Source organism: Ursus americanus, chromosome 14 (assembly GCF_024610735.1).
Source record: "Ursus americanus isolate L20-20 chromosome 14, mUrsAme1.1.p, whole genome shotgun sequence".
NCBI classification, from domain to species: Eukaryota; Metazoa; Chordata; class Mammalia; order Carnivora; family Ursidae; genus Ursus; species Ursus americanus.
In genome coordinates, this window is record NC_142140.1 from 54,027,248 (window position 1) to 54,053,056 (window position 25,809).

The 25,809-nt window shown below is 48.4% G+C and overlaps 1 protein-coding gene across 4 annotated transcripts in view; it reads right to left on the minus strand.

The window, feature by feature from the left end:
• INSR (insulin receptor) overlaps positions 1–25,809 on the minus strand; it is a 125,509-nt gene that overhangs the window by 91,870 nt on the left and 7,830 nt on the right. For all 4 annotated transcript variants that reach the window (XM_087867313.1, XM_087867315.1, XM_087867314.1 and 1 more), the window contains exon 2: positions 15,598–16,149. In XM_087867313.1, the coding sequence (XP_087723439.1) occupies positions 15,598–16,149 (552 nt within the window). The remainder of the gene's footprint in view (positions 1–15,597; positions 16,150–25,809) is intronic.

Sequence of the window (25,809 nt, forward strand, 5' to 3'; positions counted from 1 at the left end):
AGATTTCAAACAAAAACTCCTACTGTAATACTTCTAACGTGATACAGCCCCGTAAAAATAAAGATGAATCACAGACCATTTTAAAGGAAAGGTTTGGCCACGTGACGTCACAACAAGTCACACTGACTTGCAGCATCCTCACGCTGAGAGCAAGACCCAGAAATAGCAACGAGGGCCAAACAGCGGGGCAGCCCACAGGTCAAGTTCAGCGCTGGCCCAGCCCGCGCTCCTCCAAGCCAGCATCACAAAACCATAAGCACATGATGAGGGAAGGAGAAAGTGCCTTTGCGAAAACTAGTTCCAGCTGTCTCAGGAGGCAGGGTAGCTGGGCTAACAGAGCGAGCGAGGAAGGAGGCTTCCCAGCTCTGGCAGGGCAGAGACATTTTGCCGGCGAAGTAAAGCCTTTATTTCCACACCCCATGTGCACGTCCGTCCCGGGGGGCGGCGGGGGGGGGGGGGACGTTGTTCTGGTGGAACAGTAGATTGTGAGCTCTGACTAAATTTGCCAACACTAGCAGCTTCCAAGCAACCTTCAGAGAAGCCCATCGAACAGTCACTCAGCTACCAAAAGGCCTCACGCAGTGATAAAACGCAGAAACTCGACAGGTCACAACAAGTTAGATTTTTAATCCCCTCTACTGGAGATTGAGAACCCATTAAAATAAACAGTTAACTTTTTCTTTTTAAACCCAAACGACTAGTGATTAAAACTCACTCAACTGGAGAGGCCGAGTAGCAGAGTCACAAAGGCATGTGGTTTAGAATCAAAACAGACCTTGGGCTAGAGGCCAGTCCCGGCCCCACCCCCACCCCCTTACCTGTGCGACCTTGGGCAAGTCACTTTCCCTCCTGTAGCGCTCAATTTCATTGGCTGTTAAACTAGGCTGTAAAGCAAGGAAAATTCCTAGGGTGCCTATGAAGATTAAGTCAAAGCATTCATATAAAGTGACTGAAGCGAGTCAGCCCTCAAGAGCAGCTTTCCCGACAGTGATTATCAAAAATAACAAATCAAAATTATATTCACAAACTCTTTCAAAAACAAGAATGTTAGATAGCCAAAACCTTGGAGGGCAGCCAAAGCCACATTCAGGGGTTGAATTCATAGCCTTAAAAGCTTTAATTATATTCAAAGAACATTATCAAATTCATTCATTCATTCATTCATTCATTCATTCATTCCCCAGTTTATTCCAAAAAGGATCTCAGTATCTGGTGAGTCATCTAAACATTTAACACCGGGGGGGGGGGGGGCAAAAGCATGGCTCAGAATAATCTAAAAATGAAAAAAATTAAGATTCCTTTAAGTAACTAATAAATTGTGGGGAAAGAACTGATAAATAAATCCAGCATCTGCTTTCCTGGAAAAAAAAAACAAAACTGGCAACTCTAAACAGATGTAAGGAGAATATACAAACAAGATTACAGCAAGCATAATAGCATGCTATTAAATCCGAAAATCTCAATGAAACGATCTACTAAGAAAATACAGATCACAAAAGCTGACTCAAAAAGCTCTTACCAGAGGTTAAAAAAAAAAAATTTAAGCTGAATTCTCTAACAACCTAGTATGAAATTTTTCAAAGGTTATCAAAGAATTACTTCCCCAGAAGGTTATATAGCACCATATGATTTTTCCAACAAATAATTGGTTCTTCAAGTGTTAGTCCTGATGCCATAATTCCAAAATATTTAAAATGGAAAACTGCCTAGTTCATTTTATGTGGCTAGACTATCAGATAATAAAACCTAATGAAGAGATTGCAGGATCAAACAGACCAAAAACACAGCACAATTTCACTCATGAACACAGACGGCAAAAATCCCCCCAAAATAATAAAGACTAACCAGAACAAAGCAAACCTAGGAAATCAAATGCAACATTATGCTAAGAGAATAATTCATCACAACCAAGTAGGGTTTACCGCAGGAAAGCAAAGATGATTTTATCTGAGGATATCTGTTAACCATGGATGTCAGGTAACACCACCGTTAAATATTTAATATCAGTCGTGAAGCCCAGGTCAAGAGAAGATTTAAAACTGCAGTGAGAGGTACCACATTTAAGACAAGATTTAAAAAAAAAAAAAATGACCAAAATTTGTAGAGGATAAAATGGCACACGATGAACAAAAAAATTTAAAACTGACCCATCAATGCCACTAAAGGAACTGGATTCAGGATAAATACGCCCATTTGCAGTAGCAACAACGAACAACAAAAACTCCACACACAAGGGTTCCCGGGGGGGGGGCGCACTCAGGTAAGCATCAGACTCTTGATTTTGGCACAGGGCGTGAGATCAAGCCCCACGTGCACTCCCTGCTCAGGAAGGAGTCTGCAGACATTATCTCTTTCACCCCTCCCCCTCCCCCCGGCTTGTGCGCTCGCACTCTCTCTCTCTCAAATAAAGAAATAAATCTTAAAAAAAAAAAAAAAACCTCTATGATACAGGAATCATCATAGCAAGAAATAATACAGAATAGATATTTTTAAGAGAACAACATAAAAAGATTTGAACAAATGGAGGAATTGATTACATACCTGCATGAAAAGGAGAAATACGAAAATATTACAGTGTATCTCTCAAATTAATTTACAGACTTAATACAATTTTTTCCATCAAAATTTCAGTGGGCTTTACGTGTGCTGAAGGGGCTAGACTTGGAGATTCTCAGGTTCAACCGGAAAAAAACGAACACTTTGAAAAAGTGCAACAGGAAAAGCTAGATCTAACATTAATAAAACATGTTTGAAATCTATGGTAATTAAATCAGTATGGTATTGGTATAAGAATAGAAACAGACGAATGAGACAGACCTGGCATCCCAGAACCAGGCCATGGTGTTTGGCTGAATTTAATAAATGATAAAGAAAACATCAAGAGTCATTTTGGGAAAGGAACCAATTATTCAATCATTGGAATTCAGGAAATTAAATAACTACTCAGGAAAATCATTTTAGGCTCTCAGTTACACCACACACAGTCTTGGTGTTTGATCAAGCTCTAAGTCCTGGCTAAAATGTCTCAAGAGTGCCACGGCACTTCCCGCCCTGGGGTTCTGTGGTAGATGGCAAAAACCACCACAAATTCCTCCCCTCCGATCAAGACGTGGAGTCTGCCCTCCCTCCAGCTTCCAGCTTGCCTTAGCCATGTGACTTGCTTTGACCAATGGGAACTCAGCACACACGAAGCAAACGGAGACTTGGAAAACACTTGTGCTCTAGGGATTAATCTCTTGCCGCTTTTGGAACTTCCAGACCATCAGGTGATCCAAGTATAAGCTAGCCTACTGCGGGACGAGCGGCCACAGGGAGGAAAACCAAAGCATCCCAGTTGACAGCCCAGTAGCAACTGCCAGGCACGTGACTGAAGGCCATGCTAGATCACCCAGCCACCAGCCATCCCGCCAGCTGATCCCAGACTCGGGAGAGAGCCAAGCCCGTGTCTGTGGTCAGCTGATGGGTCCAGCCCAGCAAACCCACCCCACTAACCCACAGAACCGTGAGGAAAGTAAATGACAGCTGTGGAAAGCCATTATGTTTCAGGGAGGTCTGTTACACAGCAAAAGCTAGCTGATACAAGTTCCAAAAGAAGGGTCTACGTCCTCCCAATAAACCACACACCCCCTACCCCGGCAGTTTAGGTTGGTCTGAGTCGATTCCCGTCACAAGCAATCACGAGTTGACCGAGACGCTCAATGCTGAGCCAGAAAGACAAAATCAGACTGAGGTTCCCACCCTCAGTCCCTTCCCCATCTGGAAGCTACTTCCTCTCTGCTACACCCATTCTACTCTGCTTACACTGAAAAGCACTCTGTTCCCTGTTCCCCCAAGAGAGAAGAGAAGCCAGGAAGGAGCTGACATATTCCTCGTTCTTGATGACACTCTCATGCCCCACTCAACACACCTATCCCTTCCTTGTTCCTCTTCTCATTCACACGTACCTAGAATAGCCTCTTTGTTGTTGTGTGCAACTTTCCCACGTCTCTCCTTCCTCTATTCCACGGACTCTCAAGGAGGTACAAAGGTTGAACAACAATTCAATGTTTTATTTCAGAGTTAAGAGAGGGGGAAAAAATCAAGATAAAAAAAGAGCAGAGGAATGAGATTTTTATTTTTATCAAAAGAGGGGATATCAGGTCAAAGTTGAGAAAAAATGATGACAGATGGGGTCCTTTACCATTTTCTCATTTCAGATGAGGAAACAGAGGCTCAGAAGAGCCAGACAACTTGTCCACGGTCACGTGACAGATACAGGACTCAAATCCAGGTCTGTCGGACCCTAGAGCTATCTCTAACCATGGAATGAAATGCTCTAGAATGATGAAGATGCCCTGGAGCGACACTGCCCAATAGAACTTTCTGGAATGATGGAAATGCTCTACATCTGCATTGTCTGAATGGTGTTGACGGTAACCGAGGAAGAAATGTTTCATTCCGTTTACTTTTAATTCATTTAAACTTTGCCACATGTGACCAGTAGGGCTACCTTAGGGAGAGCCCAGCTCTGGAGTTCACCATGTTGGTTCTCCACTGCCATCAGAGGTGGGACCCTCAAGATCGTTACCCTTGCTGAAGCCCACCCACCCACCCACCCACCCAGAAGGAGCAGCAATTGAAAGATGTAAGACATTCAGGGGGAGAACAGCGTGAGCAAAATGGGCTTACCGCCAAACCTAGGAAAGCCTTCTAGAAATACTCTAATGTCCTCTAGAATAGAACAGACGGCCCATGCCACTTCAGCAAGAACAGACCCCTAAGAACCGAATCCCATTGACCATTCCCGGCTGGCTAGAACCTTTTCAAGATCTCCTTCACCAAGTTGGGGACAAACAGAAATTTGTTTGCCTCTGTGTAGGCAATATTCGCACTGTGGGTCAAGGGGGAATCAAGGTCATTTTCTGACTTCTTTGATTCAGAATTTGTAACTTTTATGACCTGGGTCCACCTTAGCTTCCTTCATCCCTCCTCCCAAGACCTCAAGGCCAATGTGCCACTGTGCCCTTCACTCTCTCGCATCCCCAACTCCTGTTTTTCATCCTACAGATGCCCAGTGTTGTTATCTGCCATCCCCAACATAAGACACTGATAAACTCCCAATGGCCAGAAGTCCCAAAATCAAGTCAAGCAGTGAACCAGATTTGTGGCTGTGTTTCAAAGGCATCCTTTCAAAACTGTGAAGAACGTCTGTGAAGAATTATGCCCTCTCCTGAACCACAGGGGTATCTTTTTTTTTTTTTTTCAGAGAGACAGTGAGTGCAGGAGTGTGCGGAGGGGGAGGGAGAAAGAATTTTTTTTAAGATTTTATTTATTTATTTGAGAGAGAAAGAGAGAAGACAGCACAAGCAGGGTGAGAGTCAGACAGAGGGAGAAGGAGAAGCAGACTCCTCACTGAGCAGGGAGCCCCATGCAGGGCTCAATCCCAGGACCCCGGGATCATGACTGAGCTGAAGGTAGACACTTAACCGACCGGGCCACTCGAGTACCCCGAGAACTTTTTTTAAAGATTTATTTATCTATATGAGAGAGAAAATGCACACAAGTGGTGGGGGGGTACAGAGGGAGAATCAGGCTCCCCACGGAGCAAGGAGCCTGATGTGGGACTCGATCCCAGGACCCTGGAATCATGACCTGAGCCGAAGGCAGACACTTAACCGACTGAGCCACCCAGGCATCCAGGGAGGGGGAGAATCTTAAGCAGCCTTAATCCCATGACCCTGAGATCATGACCTGAGCCAAAATCAAGAGTCAGACGCTTAACTGACTGAGCCACCCAGGTGCCCCGATGTGGGCATCTTTAAGACAATTCTCCACCTTTTTTTCTTCATCAAATTCATCCCTATTTGGAACATCTCTCCTTTCTCGGATTCATCTGCTGTTTTCCCTCTGGAATGTGTCTCAAGGTCTTGTCCACTCTGTCTTCTGCAGAACCACGAGCCCGAAGATCAACTTCTTGGGTTGTTGTTGTTTTTTTTTTTTTCTTGCCCTTGTAAAAGTCCTTTGCAAATAACCCTCATACCTCACTCCCTTATAAAAATAGTTTTCTTAGCAAAAGTTGCCTTCATAAAGAACACAAAGTTTCATTACGAAGTTCAGTCTGTGCCTTATTTATTATACACTAAAAACAGGGAGACCAATGAGTACCATTTTACTACATGACAGAATTTTCAGATTTTAAAAAAGAAAAAATAATCAAAGAGCCACAGCCTTGCCCAAAGGGAGGAGCAGCCATCAGGCTATACATTCATTTTGTGTGATTTTCTAAATCCGTGTCTTCTTTGATAATACAATAATTAAAAAAAAATAATAAGACCAAAAGCGGGGCGCCTGGGTGTCTCAGTCAGTTAAGCATCTGCCTTCGGCTCAGGTCATGATCCCAGGGTCCTGAGATCAAGCCCCAGATCAGGCTCCCTGCTCAGGAGGAAGCCTGCTTCTCCCTCTCCCTCTGCTCCCCCTGCTTGTGCTCTCTCTCTGTCAAATAAATAAAATCTTGGAAGGAAGGAAGGAAGGAAGGAAGGAAGGAAGGAAGGAAGGAAGGAAGGAAGGAAGGAAGGAAGGAAGAAAGGAAGAGAAAGAAAGAAATCTCGACTCAATCCGTTAAACAGAATTACTAAATGACCCAGCAATCCCACTCCTAGATGTGTCCCCCAAGAGAACTGAAAAACGTATTCAAACAAAAGCTTGTACAGGAATGTTTATAGCAGCACCACGCACAACAGCCAACAGGTGGAAACAACTCAAATATTCATCTGTTGGTAAATGGATACACAAGACTGGCATATCCATACAATGGAATATTATTCAGCAAGAAAGAGGAACGGGGTCCTGATCTATGCTACAATACGGATGAATCACAAAACCATGTCTACGGAAAGAAGACACAAAAGCCACGTATCACATGATTCCATTTATACTGAAACGTCCAGAATAGGTAAACCCACAGAGATAGAAAGCAGACCAGTGGGGCCTGGGGGGTGAGGGGGAGGGGTTCCAGGGAGGAGAGGGAGGGGAACGGGGAGTGACTGCTAACGGGTACAGCTCCTTTGTGCGATGATGAAAAGTATATAGTGGTGATGGTCGCACTGCCCTGTGAATGTACCAAATGTCGCTAATAGTAAATCTTATGTGTATTTTACCACAATTAAAAACATTGTTTTTTAAAGAAGAGAAATCTTGAATGCTTCGGATCAAGCCCGTCTTGCTTTTGCATGCTTATCTCCTTCTGTGATAGCCAGCAGCTTCTTTGCAAAGGTGAAAAACCTTTAGCCTCCACACCACTAACAAGATAGCCTGTGGCAGGAATCCCACTTGTCCGTGAACAAGGGTTGCAGGTAGTCGATCGGCAAACACCAGCCCTGCGCACACTCGTGCCGTGTGACTAGCTGTCGGCACTTGAAACCCCGTCCTTATCAGATCTTCTGAAGAGAAGAGTTTCTCATAGGCAAGCACTTGGAAACACTCTAGAAAAAGCCCATCAAGGAACGTCCCTCTCTAGACAGCAGCCAGCAAGCCCGGGATCATAAAAGACCCAAGACCCTCCCTGATGGGACCAAAAAAAAAAAAAAAAAAAACAGCAAAGAAACTTCTATAATAAAAAGGTCAAAGGACCCTCCACCCAAAACCCTCCAGGCAGTTGACAATTGTAGGATTTTATCTACCAGATGCCCCCCAGCTCCATCCCGTCCCTCTGTGTCCCGTGGCTTGAGGCTGGATTGGGAGACCTTGGGTCACTTCCCAAACCTAGAACTGGAGGAAATTAGCCCAATTGCTGCAACCCATACGGTCCCACCCATGACAGACAATGGGGCCCCAGAGGAAAGCAATGGGGGTTTTTTGTATCCTATTTAACATTATTTCTCTCTAAGCCTGATCTGGCCCAGACACCCTCCAAGCCCGAGAGAGACAGAGAGACAGAGAAGAGCGAGGAAGAATGGAAGAGGGGATACAGTTTTGAAACTCTTCGCTGGGAAAGGGAACGTTCTATCCGGGACAGGTGTGTGGAGAGAGAAAGACGGGCACATGGTTCTGTATTCCAAGCCCAACTGGACCTGAGGTCCCCGGGACCTCCCGCGGCATTTCAGGTGTTCAGTCACAAAGAACAGATTTTAATTCTGACAAAGGGTCTGGTGACACGGTGGGAAATAACTAGTCAATGAATTTGGTCAAGGAGGAGGGAATAAAAGACAAACTTGTCAGACCAGTTAGCAAGTTACCAGACAGCCACCTTTCCATAATTGTGTATTTAACTCTACACCACCTTCTTCCAAAGGATTGGGCCAATTTACTTCTCTAGGCGAAAAAGCAGTTAATTGGAATCCCTTAAGCCCTCTCCAGGAAGCCGGGCACCCGTCCAAACTTAAGTCTGAATCTTCACTACTAAAGAGTTGGACAGTACTGTCCCCAAGATGCCAGGGAACCACACAGTCAACTGGTCTACCTTCTTCCCTCAGCATCCTGGAGCTACCACAACGCTTTCTGCCTAGTTTGTAACCTTATAGTGACGTCTTTGACTTTTTCTCCAACTCAGCAACATGGGGTCCCAGCAACATGCCTGGTTCGGCACAGCCGTTCACTCACTATCAGTGAAACAGGCCGTCCGGAATACAGCCCCAAGGTAACCTTTATGACCTCTCCCTTGCGCCACAGGAAAACATCTGGCACCCAAAGCACATGATGGTCTGAGGCTCTGCACGTCATGAGGCAGCCTCCTTACTCTTGCCCACAAAAGGCATCAATGTTCTTTGTCATTGCCATTCCACCCATCTGGAATACCCTTCCTTCTTCCCCTCTTTCTAAGCGTCATTTGCCAGCTGAACCAAACCACTCCAATCTGGAACAACCACTCTCCTTCCACAAATGCCAACGGCAACTTGTCATCAACCCTGGGAAGGACAGGGAGCACTTGCTCTTTCCTGCTACACAAAACCCAGTCGTCTCCAAAACCAGAAGTTCATTTTAAAACTTCCAATCATCGCCATGATAAGGAAATTACCATGACCCTGGATTTTTTTTTTTTTTCAGTTTGGTGCTTTTAGTCCTCCCCTAGATTGTTTTAAAAGATTATTGACAAAAACAAAAAGGAATATGGATGACAAATTCAAATGGTCCATCATGCTACACAGTCCACCATCTTTTATAATTATTATTCAATACCCGTGTGCACGTGTTAGACGTCCCTGTTTTCTGCAGGGACCACAGTGACACGGCCACAAAGGAATTTAATTTATCAATATTCTGCAGCGATATTATCTAGAGAACATTGTGATTTCCAGGTGCTCTGGCTCCAGACATGTCTAGAACCACCAATCTGATGACTCACTTGGAGGGGAACGGGGAGGGGAGGGGAGGCACCTACCTGCCTTATGGCGTCTCCTGCCAGCTGGGTTCCTTGAATGGTTAATTCGCTCCTGCCCTTTGACGCCCCAACCAAGCAAGAGCTCCTGATGTAAGGTAAGCTAAGGATGGCCTGCCATACCTCGCAGTCCCCTCCCCTCGGTGCCAGCAAGGGGCAGGGGGACTGCGTTGGCCAGATGCTAGGATGCTCCCAGTTTCCAGTGAAAACAGCCTCTACCCCAATGCACCCCCTCATCTTTATAAGGTGCATAGCCAAGAACAAAGGTCGGCACAATTTTTTCTGTAAAGAGCTGTACAGTCTCTGTTGCAACTACTCAGGCCATTAACTGCAGCCTCAGGCATTATGGAAATGAACGTATGAGCGCCCTGGGCCACATCCCAAGGAAACTTTATTTGGGGACACCGAAATGTTCATTTCATAGCATTTTCACCTCTCATAAAATATTATCCTTCAGATTTACACATACACACCCACCCACCCAACTTTTTAAAATATAAAAAGCATTCTTAGCTCACGGGCCACACAAAAATCACTGATGGGTTGAATTTGGCCCGTGAGTCAGTTTGCTGCCTCTGGTCAAGGGCACCAGACAAGCCTGAGGTCAAGCCATTTCCCAGCAAGGTCTCCAAGAGTAAGTTCCTTAGTTACTCCTCTAGCCTCAGCGTGCCCTTCTGTAAAATGGGAATCGCAGCCTCTCCTAGGCTGGCTTGGGTGAGGCAGTGCTTGTCACTTAGCACTTAGTAGGTGCTCCATAAACACCGGCTAGGACCGAGGGGTCAAAGACGCCACTGCTTATCTACATGACGGGTGCAGGGGACACAGCAATAAATGCCACAGTCCCCGTCTTCAAGAAATCTTAGCCTGATGCGGGAGGCAGCTCCTACAAGGCGGAGGAAAAGAGCCGTAAGCAGAGGCAGCCAGAATGCTGGCAGGCGAAAATTCCAGGGGATTTCCCCCTCCCCTCCATTTCTTTGTCTTCTGTCCTTCCCCAGCTGTGCACCTTGAGTGCAGGAAAGCACAACGCTGAATAGCTCACCTTCTGAGCTCGAACACCTGGGTTCCCAGCTGGAATCCCACCTCTACTGTCCACTAGCCCTGTGATCCGGAGCAAGTGGCTTATCCGCTGGGGCGGCGGGGCAGGGGGGGGGGGGGGGGCGTGGCCTCGTCTGTGAGAAGGAACTGTGGGGACACTCAACGCAGCGTCATCGGCCAAGCGCTTAGAACAGTGCCCGGCACAAAATAAGCACTGGCTACCAAGAAGATTCTGATCGTGAAAATGTCAAGGGCGGAATTATGATAGTTACTATTTCATATAAAGAGAGCACCCCAACACTCAGAGAACCTGAAACGAAGATGGAAGGAAGTCCAAACCCGGGGAGGAGAGACCTGCCTCCTTCCACCTCCCGCTCCTCCTCTCTCACCGATGGCCCACGCGGCGTCGCGGCCAGTGTCCTGGCACCCTGCGTGCCCCGGCCTCACCCACCCCTCTGACTGGCAGCGAGCAGCTGGGGTGGCCTTCCAGAAAAAAAAATTGCCACTGGGTTTGGCTAGAGCAGCTGGTCAAGCAAGTTCTGTGGCTTCTGCTGCCCCCAAAAGCCCAGAGCTGGGGGTCTCTGGAGCATCTGAAGGCGCCCCTCTGGTGCTGTGGGTCCAACACCCACCCCTCCATCAGCGGGTCGGGCGGTGGGCTCTCCTCTGCCTGTTCCAAACCCAAAATCAGAACCGGAGCCAAACCCTGGCAGGCGGGTCTGCTCAGAAGGGTAATGGAGCCATGATGCTCCCAGGAAGCTTCCAGAACACTCATGGGTGCCAGGTGCAGGGCTAAATGCACCCCTCTTCCACCTCACCTCCTCCCAACCCACAACTCTGATAAGCAGGTCCCAGCATTGTCCCGATCTTTTGGATTACGAGACAAAGGCTTGATCTGGCTCGTGACCAGTGAACAGCAAAACAGGACTCCACGCAGTCCTGATAACCGCCTGGGAAAGGGCCGGTGAGGCCAACCTTCGGCGTCTTCATGACACACCGATCTGGGGGAGAGGAGCTATTCTCAGACCCCAAAGGCAAGTCTGGGGCTTTGAGCCTTGCTCCCACCCGCAGAGAGCCCTCCCCGGTACTCTCCTGGCGGGACTGCGTCGCCATATATTCACGGTCAGTATTGGCCCCCAGAAGGTCCTCTCCAAGGAGGCGGGGGCGGGCTGGTCCCCACCCTGCGGCCCCAAGGACCCCAACGCCCAGCACATAGTAGGCTCTCGATAAAGGCGATTCGTGACCCAGCTTGCATAGACTCCGTCTCCACTCTGCCCAGCCAAGGCCCCTCGCATGTGGCCTCTCCTGCACCCCAAATCCGTGGGAAGGGTGACAGAGAGGAAGCACCTCCAGCCACACACCACAGTGATTTTTTTTTCCTTTTAATTACCTTGACCCTCCTTTAGCCTTCCTTTGCTTTCTCTGCTTAAAGCATCATTGTTTTGAGAACAGAGAGAATGCTACACCGTAGAGAAAGCACAAACCGGGTCCAGAGAACAATCCAACACTTTCATCCCAAACGCTGGCCAGACCCCAAAAGCTTCCAGAGCCTGACAATCACGCAAGAAAAGGACAATGGCTCTGGATGGTTCGGGAAGTTTTTGGGAGGATTCTAGACAACTAAGCAAGTTGATGGATAGCTTTTCATTGGCAGGTGCCTGTCACCTAAGACAGGGGGGCGTCCCCTATAAAGGTTCACTTTGCTCTGTCTCTGTGTTCGAGTCTCACAGGACATTAAATAAGCCTTCAAAAGCCAGGACATCAAGGCAACCTGAGCACTGAAAAGCCAGAGATACACACCCACATCCGCGGCAGCCTTATTCACAGAAGCTAAAATGGGGAAGGAGCCCATGTGCCCATCCACGGACGATGATAAATAAATGTGGTCCATCCACACCATGAAATACCAGTCAGCCTGAAAAAGGGAGCTCGGACACACACACATGACATGGATGAACCGTGAAGACATCACACTTGGCTAAATAAGCCAATGACAGGAGTCCAAACACCATAGGATTCTACTTCTATGAGGTCCCGAGAAGGGTCCCGTCCACACGGACAGAGAGGAGACGGTGGGAGCCAGGGCTGGGGCAGGGGGCGAGGCGTCCGTGCGTCATGGGGACAGAGTCTCCGTGTGGGGAGATGAGAAAGCTCTGGAGGCGGAGGGTGGGGATGGGTGCACAATAGTGCAAGCGTGCTTAATGCCACTAAACTATGCACTCAAAAGTATTTAAGATGGCAGGGCACCTGGCTGGCTGAGACCGCGGAGCGTGTGTGTGTGACTCCTGAGCCCGGAGTCGTGAACTGCAGCCCCGCGCTGGGCATCGACCTTACTTCAAAAAATAATAATAAATAAAAATAGCAAATCTTTAAGAAAAAAAAAAGCTTAAGACGGTAAGTTGCGTATTATGTGTATTTTCCCACAATCAAAGAAATTCAGGGGAAAAGAAGAGGCCCGAGCGGAATTGCACTCAGCAGACAGGGGCGCTGGTTCCAAGAACAATCATTTCAACGGCTGTTACTAGGACGGGACAGTGCTTTGCTAGGGGACCTTAGCACTGATCACACACCAGGAGCAGGTGACATCCGAGCAACCAGGTGCCTCAGCAGGTGTGGGTCACAGCAGTACGCACAGAGCCGTACCTTCCCCTGTGATAAACCCCTCAGTGCTGAAAACACAAGCCTGTTCTCAAAAGCAAAAGATTAGGGGGAAACACACACACACAGACACACCACAAAAAAACACACAAAAAACTGCTCACACCAAGGACACTGCTGCAGATAATACTGTTCTGGATATTTTGACTAAAATGTGTACAGAAATAAATCCACAGAGGAATGTCTTAAATTATATCTCAAGACACAAGAGCCCGGAGCATTTCAAACAAGCACCTAAATTTGGAGACCTCAGCACGGGAATAATAAAAGTGTGTTCCCTGTTCCCTGGTGCCCCAACTGCAAGTGGCTCAACTGTTTCTAAACAGAGGGGACAACCACCCCCCCAAAAAAGAAAACCATATGCCTTTTTTGTGTCTCAGACTCAGCACAAACCCCAACTGTCTTTATTAGCTGTGTGGCCTTAGGTAGGGTAAGGAAACTCTCTGGTCTCCAACATGAAAGAACTGGGCTCCCCTTGCAGCCGTGTGCCCTCGTAACATAGATCCTAGACATCCTCTTCTCCCCTCACCCTCGTGAATGCCATCCCCCCAAATCCATTGCTCCCAGCTTATTCACCCTTACCTGCTGCTGACCCCCCACCTCAGAAACCTCCCTGTTCTACAAAATTCCTAATCCACAAGTAGTCGTTCTACTTCTGCTGAGACTTTGCCCCAACTTTGTGATTTAGCTTCTGTCTGTCCCTGACCTACCGGCGTCCCCAACACTGCTCCACAATATAATAATCACCGTACCCTCCCCATCCTCAAACAATGAGGCTCTCTTTTTCTTCACGGCCCAACCTCTCAGAAGAGGTGTGGCCTCCACTCTCACTTTCTGTTATCCTATCACCCAACACCTGTGCCTCGGAATGGCTCCTCCCCAGGGCTCCGATGGCTCCTCACTGACAATTCCGTGGATTCTACTCAGGACTCACCTTGTGTGGCTTCTTCACGATAGCTTTGGGCTCAGGCGAGAACACCCTCCTTTCTCCTTTCCCTTGTATCTTTTGTGATACGACCATTAAGCGCCCCCCCTCCCCCACTTTCTCCGACCTTGATCTCAAGCTCCACTAATTCTTCCCAGGGAATGTCACGATCTATGAAAGAGTTGAAACAATAAAAAAGTAACGGCCGTGTGTTTGGAACATACCTTCCTGGTTATGAAAACACTATAAAACTACAGTGATTAGAGCAGCAGCAGGCCTGGTACAGGAACATATTGATGGATATCCAAAAACAGACCCCAGATCAATGACAAAGGAGTAAATTTCTGCAATAAATGGCAGTGAGACCCCAACAAGTTATGGGGGCAGGTGGGGGGGGAAGCAATGTCCCTTCGAATCACGCACACAGATAGATCCCAAATGTCCCGGATGGATCTTTTTTAATGATAATTAAAATCAAAACAGGGAATTGGGGGGGAAAAAAAAACATTCATCTTATGGATGGAAAAGGACTTTCTAAACATACAGTAACAAGAGAGGCACGCAAAGCTCCCCGCTCTGGACTCCATAAACATGGGAAGCTTCTCTGGCAACAGCCAGCCAGAGCATTTGCAGCACTGAACAAAACTGTCTGAAAACACATTTGGCAAAAGGGTCAATAGCCTTCATCTATGAAAACCGCACACAGACTAGTATTTCGAAAACCACTGAAGTACTAAAGATAAATGGACAAAGGATATGAACAGGAAGAGAAAACCCAAATGATAAATAAACACGTTTTAAAAGGCTCAACCCCGAGAGCAATCAAAGAAATGCAAATACAAACAGTGACAACACCTCGGCTCCTCCCTGCAGTAAATTATGAAAGACGTTTCAAACAACACTCGAAGCTGGCCAAGGTGTTCCCTCTCAGCCAATGCTAGGAGGAGCGCGCATCGGTACAACATTTCCGGAAAGTCATTTGGCAATCGGTATCAAGAGCCTTTGGCCCAGAAATATCACTTCTGGAAAAGCAAAACCCAAAGAAACAAATCCTCGATAAAGCTCTGATCCCAAAATGTTCATCCTTGTCTTTAGAATAACTGGAAATTGTCTAAATGCCCAAACACAGGGAAAGGTAAATAAACAAAGACACGACAGAACCACGAGAAGGAAGTACCCCACTTGCTTCCTTCCTTTACCCATTTCTTTTCCCAAATGTCTACCCGAGCAACCTTACTTCTATAATCAGAAAAGAGATAAACCATTTTTTTTTTCCAAAACAAAGTCCGCACTCGTCCACCTCTACCCCTCTCAAGCAAGAGGAACATTTGACTGCCTAGCACAGGAGTTGGCAAAACTTGGCCCACAACTTGGCTTGTCAATAAAGTTTTATTGAAACATAGCCATGCCCACTGTTTACGTGTTGCCTGTGGCTGCTTTCCTGATAGAATGGCCACGCTGAGGGGTTGTAATGGGAGACCACATAGCGTGCAAAGTCCAAAGTATTTACTGTCAGAGCCTCTGCAGAAAAAGTGCCCCCCCCCCCGCCCCAGTCTGAGGAAGGCCTCCAGCTTCTTGCTAATGAATGAGGTGCAAGAAGTGGCTAGGAGCCCTGCATACCCCAGCATACCTTTCTGGCAGTGGCTGTGTGTCCAACACCTCTCGACAAACTGCCCGTTGATGACAGTGGCAGGGCAGTTGGTCTTGCCCTTTGCAGTGCCTGGACAGATGTCCCCACACTCCTCATTGTCGTCTTTGTTCAGCACAATGTAATTATCCTCCACGGAATCCAGGATGCGTGACCAGTCGATGGTGGCCAGGTAGCAGAGCTCATTATTCTTCTCGATGCGGACGGAGCCCCTGGTAATGTTCATCAAGCTATAGAGGCCAAGCTCCTTCAAGTGAACCATCTCGAAGATGACCAGCGCGTAGTTGAAGAAGAGGCGCGATCCCCGGATGACCGTGAGGTTGGGGAACAGGTCCTTCAGGCTCTCCAGCCCGTAGACCCGGAAGAGCAGCAAGTAATCGGTGATCATGATGAGTTTGGGGAAACTGAGGTCTCGGAAATCCTCGGGCCTCGTTTTGAACATCAACAGTATCTGCAAATGTCCTTCGATGACTGAGCAGTTGGCCAGCTCATGCAACCTCGTGAGGTTGTTCCGGATATCCATGCCAGGACACACTAGAAGTGAAAACAAGCAGAAAGCAAGACAGGTGAGCAAACATGCGATGGATGGGTTATAAGAGTGAGTGGCAGGGCCAGCTTCACGGGTGTGTAACCTGAGTCGTGGGACTCACTCAGGAGGGCCCTACCCTTGGCTCAATGCTCTCCCATCCATCTTGAAATCCTTCATCATTATTGAGCAAGGGGCCCCACGTTTTCACTCTGCACTGGGTCCCTGCAGATGAGTGAGCCCTGATGATGAGTGGTTTTCTCTGCAGCGTCTGTGCCCAAGTCATCGCTTTCGGAAGGCGAAGAACACAGCTCCTTTGGCAGTGCCTGCGAGCAGCCCGAGAACCACGGCATCGATGCACTGGAGACACTGGGACTACACGGGATTGAGAGGCGGCAGGTGCAGAAGGGAGAGGGGAGCTGTCCCCAATGAGTCAACCCTGGAGATCTCCAGGAGACGGTTTGAGCAGGATAAAGGTGCCTGCATCAAAATGGGGCAAGGAGAGCTGCCTCGGTTCTCCTACCTCGAGGACTCCCCTTCCCAACCTGCCGTCCTCGTTCCCTGTTACCTGATCTCCCCTGCACAGACACCCTGCTTGCCCATCTCCTGAAGGTGGTCCTTCCCCGGCTCCAGCACCCTCCTTGGCTCCTCATGACCCTCACTTCTCCCTCCCGGCCCTCAGGGCTCCCCACCTCGCTCACTCCCCCGTGCCCTGCTGAAGAGGCTGCCCACAACTCACACACCTCCAAGGCTCTGTGTCCTCTCCTTACAACATAACCTGTGAGACGCAGTGAGTGGAGTAACACAGGCATGCAAGGCGCCCAGCACATAGTAGGTGCTCACGGAACACCAGCTCTCTCGCTGTTGTTTATTTCTCCCAAACATATCACAATCATCTCAGGGCTCTGTGCCTTCACTTCCCCAACTCAGACAGTAAATATGTTCAGCTTCACAGTCAGACGGTCTGGGTAGAAAGTACTCCACTCTGCCACTGTCGCTCAAAAGCAGCCAAAGACAGTGTGTGAACAAGTGGATGTGACTGTGTGCCAATAAAACTTTATTTACAAAAACAGGTGGTGGCCTGGAGTTTCGTTCCTAGGGCGGTAGTTTGGTAACCCTGGCCCTCGTCCAGTGCTGTCCGACAGAACTTTCAGCGCTGATACCAATGTTCTCTATCTGTGGCGTCCACCATGGAGGCCACCAGTCATTTGTGGCTCTCGAGCAGTTCAAATGGGGCTAATAAGATGGAGGAACTGAATATTTAATTTTACTTCCGTTAATTTAGGTGGAAATAGACACATGTAGCTAGTGGCTACTTACTGGACAAGGGAGCCCTAGCTCTATTGGCTCTCAGAGCCCTTTATACCTTAGCTCCCTGTTTCTAAATCCAGCCCATCATCCTTCAAGAGCCAGCTCAAATGCCACCTCCTCCAGGCAGCCTTCTCTGATTTCCCTTCCCCATATACCTATTGGAAGCTTTTCCTTCTCCTCGTGCCCCTTAAACTCGAGTTAACATTCACTGGAATCAAACTCTTGAGACAGCTTCTCCTTGCCAACACACACACACACACACACACACACACACACACACACACACACACCCTACATCCCTCAGCACCTGGAATATAAGGCTCAGTACACAACTCTACTTATTATATTCTAAGACACTAAACCAACCCCCAATACCTTTGAGGCAAACAGATTATCCTAAAGAATAGCAGAAAATTCTCTTAAAAATCTACCCTGAGAACAACTTGCAAGAGAAGCACAAATTAGGAAGAAAGGGGAAAAGAAAAAAAAAAAAAACTGCAAAGCAAACAATTGGAGGAATAAAGCTGCGATGTTCCTTAGTCACGTTCTCTGCAGATTAGGCTAAATCAAGGCAAAATACATGCACATACTCATCTCCTCGCTAGGAAGTTGGGACAAGGACACAGGTTCGAGCCCTACACACTCACACCACCCAGGCCCCACCTACGGCTCCCAGCTGCAGTCACATCCAAACATCCACACGCAGAGGTCACCCCAGGTACGGCGCCACTGACGCCTCCCACGAGCCCTGTCCCCACCTGACCAGCGGCAGGCAGGGTTAGATCTGACGAATAAAAATGCAGGATGCCCAGCTAAATTTAAATTTCAGATAAGCAACAAGTATTTCTTTAGGATAACCATATCCCATGCAATGTCTGGAGCATACCTAGCCTTAGAAATTGTTGTTTATAGGAAATTCAAGTTTAACCAGGTGCCCTGGCTTTTACCTGGCAACATATGGCTTAGGTTTGGCCTCCGTTCTGGGGCCTGAACCTCATCCTGTGTTTCACATGCACACACTAAAATTTTATGGTGCTGGAGCAAGAAAACACCTGCCTGCCATCCTCCCCAGGTTGTGGCAGGACCAAAACCAGAGATGAACATTCATTCAACTGTTGAACACCAGGGAAATGCAAATCCAAGCCACAATGAGACACCACGTCACTCCCACGAGGATGGCTAAAATCAGAGATGGACAGTAACAAGTGTTGACAAGGGTGTACAGAACTGCAACCCTCATACTTTGCCGGTAGAATGTAAAATGATGCAGCAGCCGTGGAACACAGTCTGGCGATTCTTCATTAAGCAAAGAGTTACCACGTGACCCAGCAATTCCACTCCTAGCTAGATACCCAAGAGAAATGAACACACACCACAGAGTAACTTGTACAGGCATACCCTGGAGATACCGTGGGTTCGGTTTCAGAACACTGCAATAAAGCAAATATCTCGATAAAATGCATCGAATGAATGTCTTGGTTTCCCCAGTGCATATAAAAGTTATATCTGGGGCACCTGGATGACTCAGTCGGTTAAGCATCCGACTCGATTTCGGCTCAGGTCATGATCTCAGGGTCCTAAGATAGAGCCGTGTCAGGCTCATGCTGGGTATGGCGCCTTCTTGGGATTCTCTCTCTCCTGGGGGCACCTGGGTGGCTCAGTCGGTTGAGTGTCTGCCTTGGGCTCAGGTCATGATCCCAGGGTGCTGGGACTGAGTCCTACATCGGGCTCCCTGCTCAGCGGGGAGTTTGCTTCTCCCTCTTCCTCTGCCCCTTCCCCCAGCTCATGGTCTCGCTTTCTCTCTCAAATAAATAAAATCTTTAAAAAATAAAATGAAAAATAAAATAAACTCATCTGATTTTGAAACGTCACAAAAAAAAGATTCTCTCCCTCTATCTCTCTGCCCCTCCCTTCCCCTCTCTCTAAAAAAAAAAAGTTATATTCACACTCTCCTATGAAGTGTGCGATAGCATGACAAAAAAAAATGTACAACCCTTAATTAAAAAATAATTTATTGCTAAAAATGCTAATAATCATCTGAGCTTTTGGTGAGTCATAATCACTGATCACCGATCACCAAACAAATATAATGAAAAAGTCTGAAATAGTGTGAGAATTGCCAAACGTGACACAGAGACATGAAGTGAGCAAAGGCTTTGGGGAAATGGCACAGACAGACTTGCTCGACGCAGGCTGGCCACAAACCTTCAACTTGTAGAAAGTGCGGTATCCACAAAGCACGGCCAAGTGGATAGCAGTAAAGCTGCGTATGCGTATATGCAATCGTCCACTGGAGCACTATTCACCAACAGACAAAAAGTGAAAACAGCCCGAATGTCCATCAGCCAACGAATGGATAAGCAAGATGCGGCTGATGGGGCACCTGGGTGGCTCAGTCGTTGAGAGTCTGCCTTTGGCTCAAGTCATGATCCCAGGGTCCTGGGATCGAGCCCAGCATCGGGCTCCCTGCTGAGCAGGAAGCCTGCTTCTCCTGCTCCCACTCCCCCAGCTCGTGTTCCCTCTCTCCCTCTCTCTGTCAAACAAATAAATAAAATCTTAAAAAAAAAAAAAAGATGTGGCTGAAATACAATGCGGCCGTAAAAAGGAATGAAGTTCTGATACGAGCGACAAAGTGGAGACAGCCTGCAAACCTGACGCTCAGAGAAAGAAGCCAGTCACAAGAGACCGCATACGCTATAATTCCATTTACGTGGAATGTCCAGAAAAGGCAAACCCATAGGGACACAGAAAGTAGATTAGTGGCTCCAAGGGGCTGGAGAGGAGGGAATGACGAAGGACAGCTAACGAGGATGGGGTTTCTCTTTGGAGCGAGGAAAATGTTCTAAAATTGACTGTAGCCGATGATTGCACAACTCGGCGAACGTAGTCAGAGCCGCTGAATTGTTAACTTTAAATAGGTGAATGGTATGGTACTGAATCATAGCTCAATAAAGTTGTTATAAAAAATTAAATGACTATAATAGTAGGGAACAATAAAGAACTGCTCTTTCAAAGTCTCCAATGAATCTCACTCAACTCATTAAAGCTATGTGTCCCTATTAGTCTAAACAATAGAGCAATTTACTGTTGGGACAGAAAATATCCCGAGGACGTTAGAAAGAGTGCCAGAAATAAATGTAGGGCTTTCTGCTGGCTTTTGGTACCTCCGGGTGGGAACCGAAGAATGCTTCAGGCTCTTGTAAGTGGTACCTGGCCAGTCACCCCTCTACACATGGGGAGAGAAGGACAATGGGGAGCAGGGGCACTGGGGGATCCAGCAACAGCTAATACAGTAGTCCCCTGTTATCCGTAGGTTCGGTTAGCCGCGGTCAACTGCAGTCAGAAAATATTACATGGAAAATTCCTGAAATAAACAATTCATAAGTTTTGAATTGCCCACCATTCTGAGGAGCGTGATGAAATCTCACACCATCCTGTTTCGCCCGGTTTGTGAATCATCCCTTTGTCCAGCCCACCCGAGCTGTGTGCGGTACACGCCCGTTAGCCACATAACATAGGTATGTGCGTAGTATAGAAAATAAACACAGCGTCTGTAGGGCTCAGGACTACGGTGGTTCCACGCATCTGCTGGGGGTCTTGGAACACATCCCCTGCACATAAGGGGGGGCACTTACTATGTAAAGTACCTGGCCCACTCTCTGGCTCACTGAATTCTAAAAATACTCCCCAGTGGAGGCGCATTTCATGCCCATTCGTGTGACAAGCAAATCGAGACTCACCCAGGCTGAGTTTTAAGTGGTGGCTCGAGGTTTGCAACCTTGTGATTACATGCAAAGTCTATGCTGTAACTATGTTACCGTCTGACCGTCTTTGTTCCTTCAAAAACACGCCTAATGAAGAAACTGGTGCCTGTGACATAAATCAGGAAACGGTGGAACAGTTTTCCTGCCATGACAACTCGGAGAAAGCTCGTCAAAGATCATTTCCTTTGTTCACTCCTTCAGCAAATATCTGAGGAGGACCTGCTCCGTGCCCAACACTATCCAAGGACGGGGGGGCCACAGAGACTAGGACAGATCCAGATTCCTGGATCTCTCAGACCAGATAGTCGCTATCAACTACCTAAGTCAACTTAAAATATAACCAAGAGGATGCCTGCAAGGAGAGCTTCAGGGGCCAGAAGAGATCACAAAAACAAGCTATTTGACTTGGTCTGGGACAATGAAGGAGGGCTTCCTGGAGGAGGTGGCACTAGGACTCACACCTACACAAATGGTGCCGTAATTACTTAGTTCTGCCTACTTCATTGGAAGGCCAAGGGCAATGGCAAACTATAGCTCATCGCCGTGGATGACCAGGTTGCATGGGGTCTAGAGCACTACCGTGCAACAGAAATGTGATAGGAGACATGTGCAGCATTCTAAATGTTCTCTAAAAAGGTAAAAAGAAACAGATGAAATTAGGGACGCCTGGGTAGCTCAGTCGGTTAAGGGTCTGCCTTCAGCTCAGGTCATGATCTTAGGGTCCTGGGATCGAGCCCCATGTCCACCTCCCTGCTCAGCGAGAAGCCTGCTTCTCCCTCTACCCCTCCCCCTGCCTGTGCTCGCTCACGCTCTCTCTCTCTCAAATAAATAAAATCTTTATTAAAAAGAAGCATGAAATTAAATATATTTTAGTTAATGCAATGTATCCAAAAATTTCACTTCAACGTGTAAGCTATACTTAAAAAATGATCAATGAGACCCTCTACAGGATTTTTTTTTTACGGGAAGCTTTCAAAATGCCAGGCAGCAGGTCTCAAGTCAGATGCTAAATCTGCAGCAGAAATACTAACCTGTAATGTAGAGCTCCCACAACATAGCACTGAAAATGTAGGCGCATTTTCCCAACTTGTTCCAAACGTACCAAAGGGTTTTCCAACCACAGAATCAAATACTGACTTTTGTAATATTTAAATGAACTGAATTAAATAAAAGGAAAGATTCGGTCAGCCTGGCCACAGCTTCAACAGCCCCATGTGGACAACGGCCACCCTATTGAACAGTCCACACACAGAACATCTCCCTCGCAGCAACACGTTCTTTCGGACGGTGCTGGTCTAGAACTTCCTGCCCGGCCAGTGGGATCTGAGGATTTTCCAGGTGAAAAGACTTAACATGAGAGCCATCCTGGAAAGTGTCCCTTCTCCCTGGTTATCTCTCCACCGTGAAAGCAGGCAAGGAGAAGTGTGGAGGGGCAGGGAAGGAGGTATCTAGAAAGTTCTGAGAGTGCTTTCCAATGCTGAGAGTTTTACACATTCTGCGTTCAATCATGAATGTACTCCACATTCTTCAGCTGCTCCCTGGTGACCTCGTCTGGGGTCACATGTTCTCTGCATTCTTCCGAGTCTTAACACCCCGAAATTCAGGAGTCCTGTGCCGACGAGCCTTGGGTTTAGGTGTCTGGCCACCACCCATACCAGTTCCGGGCTGCGCTAGAAACCCAACAAGTCTGGCTTCCTACCCTAGCACCTGCCAGCTGCGTCATCCTGAGCCATCCCCTCGGTCTCTGCCTCCGTTTCCTCACTGTGAACGATGGCAGCAGCGGGATAACCAAGCTACGGAGAACAATGAGAACCGGGACGTGTTAGTGCTCCGCTCCGAGCTCACGGGACCAATTCCTGGATGCACTACCTTCGGAATTGAGAACTCGGGCACACTGCGGTATCAGACATCCTGAAGATTCCCCACCTGCCCGGAAGACTGGCTCTTAAAATTGGCCTCCTCAGAGAAGGAGAAATGGGGGAGCTGGAGCAGGTGGCAGGGGGAATCAAGACCCCAGGATTCTAATGTAGGTTCCAGGACCAGGACCAGAGGCCTGATGGCCCCAGGTGCGAATCTCAGCTTTGCCCATCAGCACCTGTGTGACCTCAGGCGAGTGGTTTAACCTCTCTGGGCCGCCATTTTCCTGGCCCCACTGGGTGGGAAAGCAGGTGCACAGAAGGCAAACGAGGCAGGAGGAACAGGGAGCCGAATAAATACCACAGGGAAGCCAGCTCAGACAAGATCTAAGGGACTTCAAGGGGCCTGGGGGACCTATCCTGACGATGTGGGGTTGAAGGGTAAGTGATGAAACCACCAAGGCTCGGGGGCAATTTTGTAAGCAAAGATGCCCCTGGACCCAGAGATTCCTGTTCTGGAAGCCTGCTGCAGATAGGTTCACACATGCGACTCCGGAAGGTATATGGGTGGACCAGAGGCGGGAGGGCGGGGGGACTAAAGCACTGTAGTATTTTCCTGCAAATTCCTGGTGAAAATCCCCAGTGAGAGAAGCCACAGCCCACAGACCGGAGACCTGAGGAAGGTCGTTCTTGAGCCCAGCTGGAAGGAGTAGACGGGAGGGTCCCTCTGCAGCCACAGTGGCCAGCCACAGGGGTGAGGGGCCCCGAGGTGGGTGTTGGGGGCTCGGACACTCGGGAACAGAGGATGCAGGTAACAACAGCGGACCAGCATCACACATGGAGGATGGAGAAGAAAACCGTGTAAGCAGATAACCAGAGGGGAAAGGCAGCCCTGATGCGACATTCGCCATCCAGACCATCGTCCTTCTAGAAACTTCTCAGTCTTGGAGGATCCACCAAGGGGGGGATGTTCTGAACAAACCAAGAGCCAACAACGTGCTGTGGGAGATGTGGAAGTCAAAGAGAGCCCCGGGAAAGATATCACTGAAATCCCTGCAGGTCCTCCCTCCTCGGGAGAAAGGAGATGCCTGATCTGTGATGTCCACAAGGCAGGGACATCAAAAGGCCGGGGGAGACCTGTGAATTCCTCAGACCGGGGAAGATAAGCTCTCAACAACAGACTTTCCAAGGGTGACCGCAGAAGGCCACATCAGCCGTGAGCACGTGAGTCGGGCTCCACCGGAAACTGCTGGACACAGAGGGGTGGAAATGCCCTGAGGGGTGGGGGTGTGCAAGGCTAGGACACCGACAAAACACTGTGCACGTGCTGCCCAGACAGCTTCTCTAGAAAAGGAAAGTGACGGAGGCTCAGAGACAACTGTGTCCTCCTCAAGGCCACACAGCAAATATGAGACACAGCCGGGACCTGAGCCCCACGTACGAGTTTGCTCAGGCTGCCATAACACAGACCCGCAGGCCGGGGGGCTTGCACACCACACGTTAATTTCTCACAGTCTTGGGGTCTAGGAGTCCAAGCACAAGGCGTCCGCAGGGCTGGTTTCTTCTGAGGCCTCTCTTTGGCTTGCAAACAACCACCTTCTCCCTGTGTCTTCACGCGGTCGACCTGTGCATGCACAGGTCTGTGTCCAGATCTCCTCTTCTTAGCAGGACACCAGGCACATTGGATTAGCGCCCACTGGGAGGCCCTCGGTCTTACCTTGATCACCTCTTTCAAGACCCAATCTCCAAACACAGTCACACTTTGAGGTGCTGGGGGGTAGGGCCTCAACCCATGAATTTGGGGGAGAGGGACATAATCTAGCCCATCACGTATAGGTCCCTAAGACACCAGCACCTGTGCCCTTAACCATCACACAGGGCTCCCCAAAGTGTGCTCTGGGACCGCCAGCATCAGAATCATGGACGGGGAGAATGCAGATTCCTGGGCCCGGCTCTAGACCAAATAAATCAACATATCCAGATGCCAGACCCAAGAATCTGCATTTTAAATGAGGTTCCCCAAGGGATGTGGTGGGGACTCAAGTCAGACAGACATACCATCTCCCCATTCTGGCCCACCTCTCCAGCTGGGGACCCCCCCACCTGTCTGTCCCCTTTCTTCTGTCCCACCCGCTCCACTGAGCACTTCACCCCAGGATCGACGCCATCAGATGCCTTCTCTGGGGGCTGCTGACTACTGCTAGAGAGAACCCCATAAACATGGTGGGCCGCCCCCAGCAATTCCAAAGAAAGCTGGACCCACACCCATTTTATCTGCCAGTGTCCCTCGCCGCTGGGTTTCAGAGCCAATTCTGATCTCCGTTCTCATCTTAGTCCCCTAGGGCTGCCATAAGAAAACACCACGGATTGGGCAGTGTAAGCCCGGAGAATTATTTCTCACAGTTCTGGAGGCTGGGAGTCCGAGATCAAGATAGCCAGCTTGGTCCATTTGTGGGGAGGGCTCTCTTCCTAGCCTGCAGACTCTGCCCTCTCGCTGTCCTCATGTGGTCTTTCCTTGGTGCGCCCAGGCAGGAAGAGAGGGATCTCTCTCCTCCTGTCCTTAGGAGGCCACCAACCCTATCAAATTAGGGCTCTACTCTTATGACCTCATTTAACTTAATTACCTCCCAAAAAGCTCCATCTCCATGCACAGTCCCATTGGGGAGTTAGGGCTCCCACGTATGAATTGGCAGGGGTGGGGGCTACGGGATGTCGTTTCTTGCTCTGGACAAACATG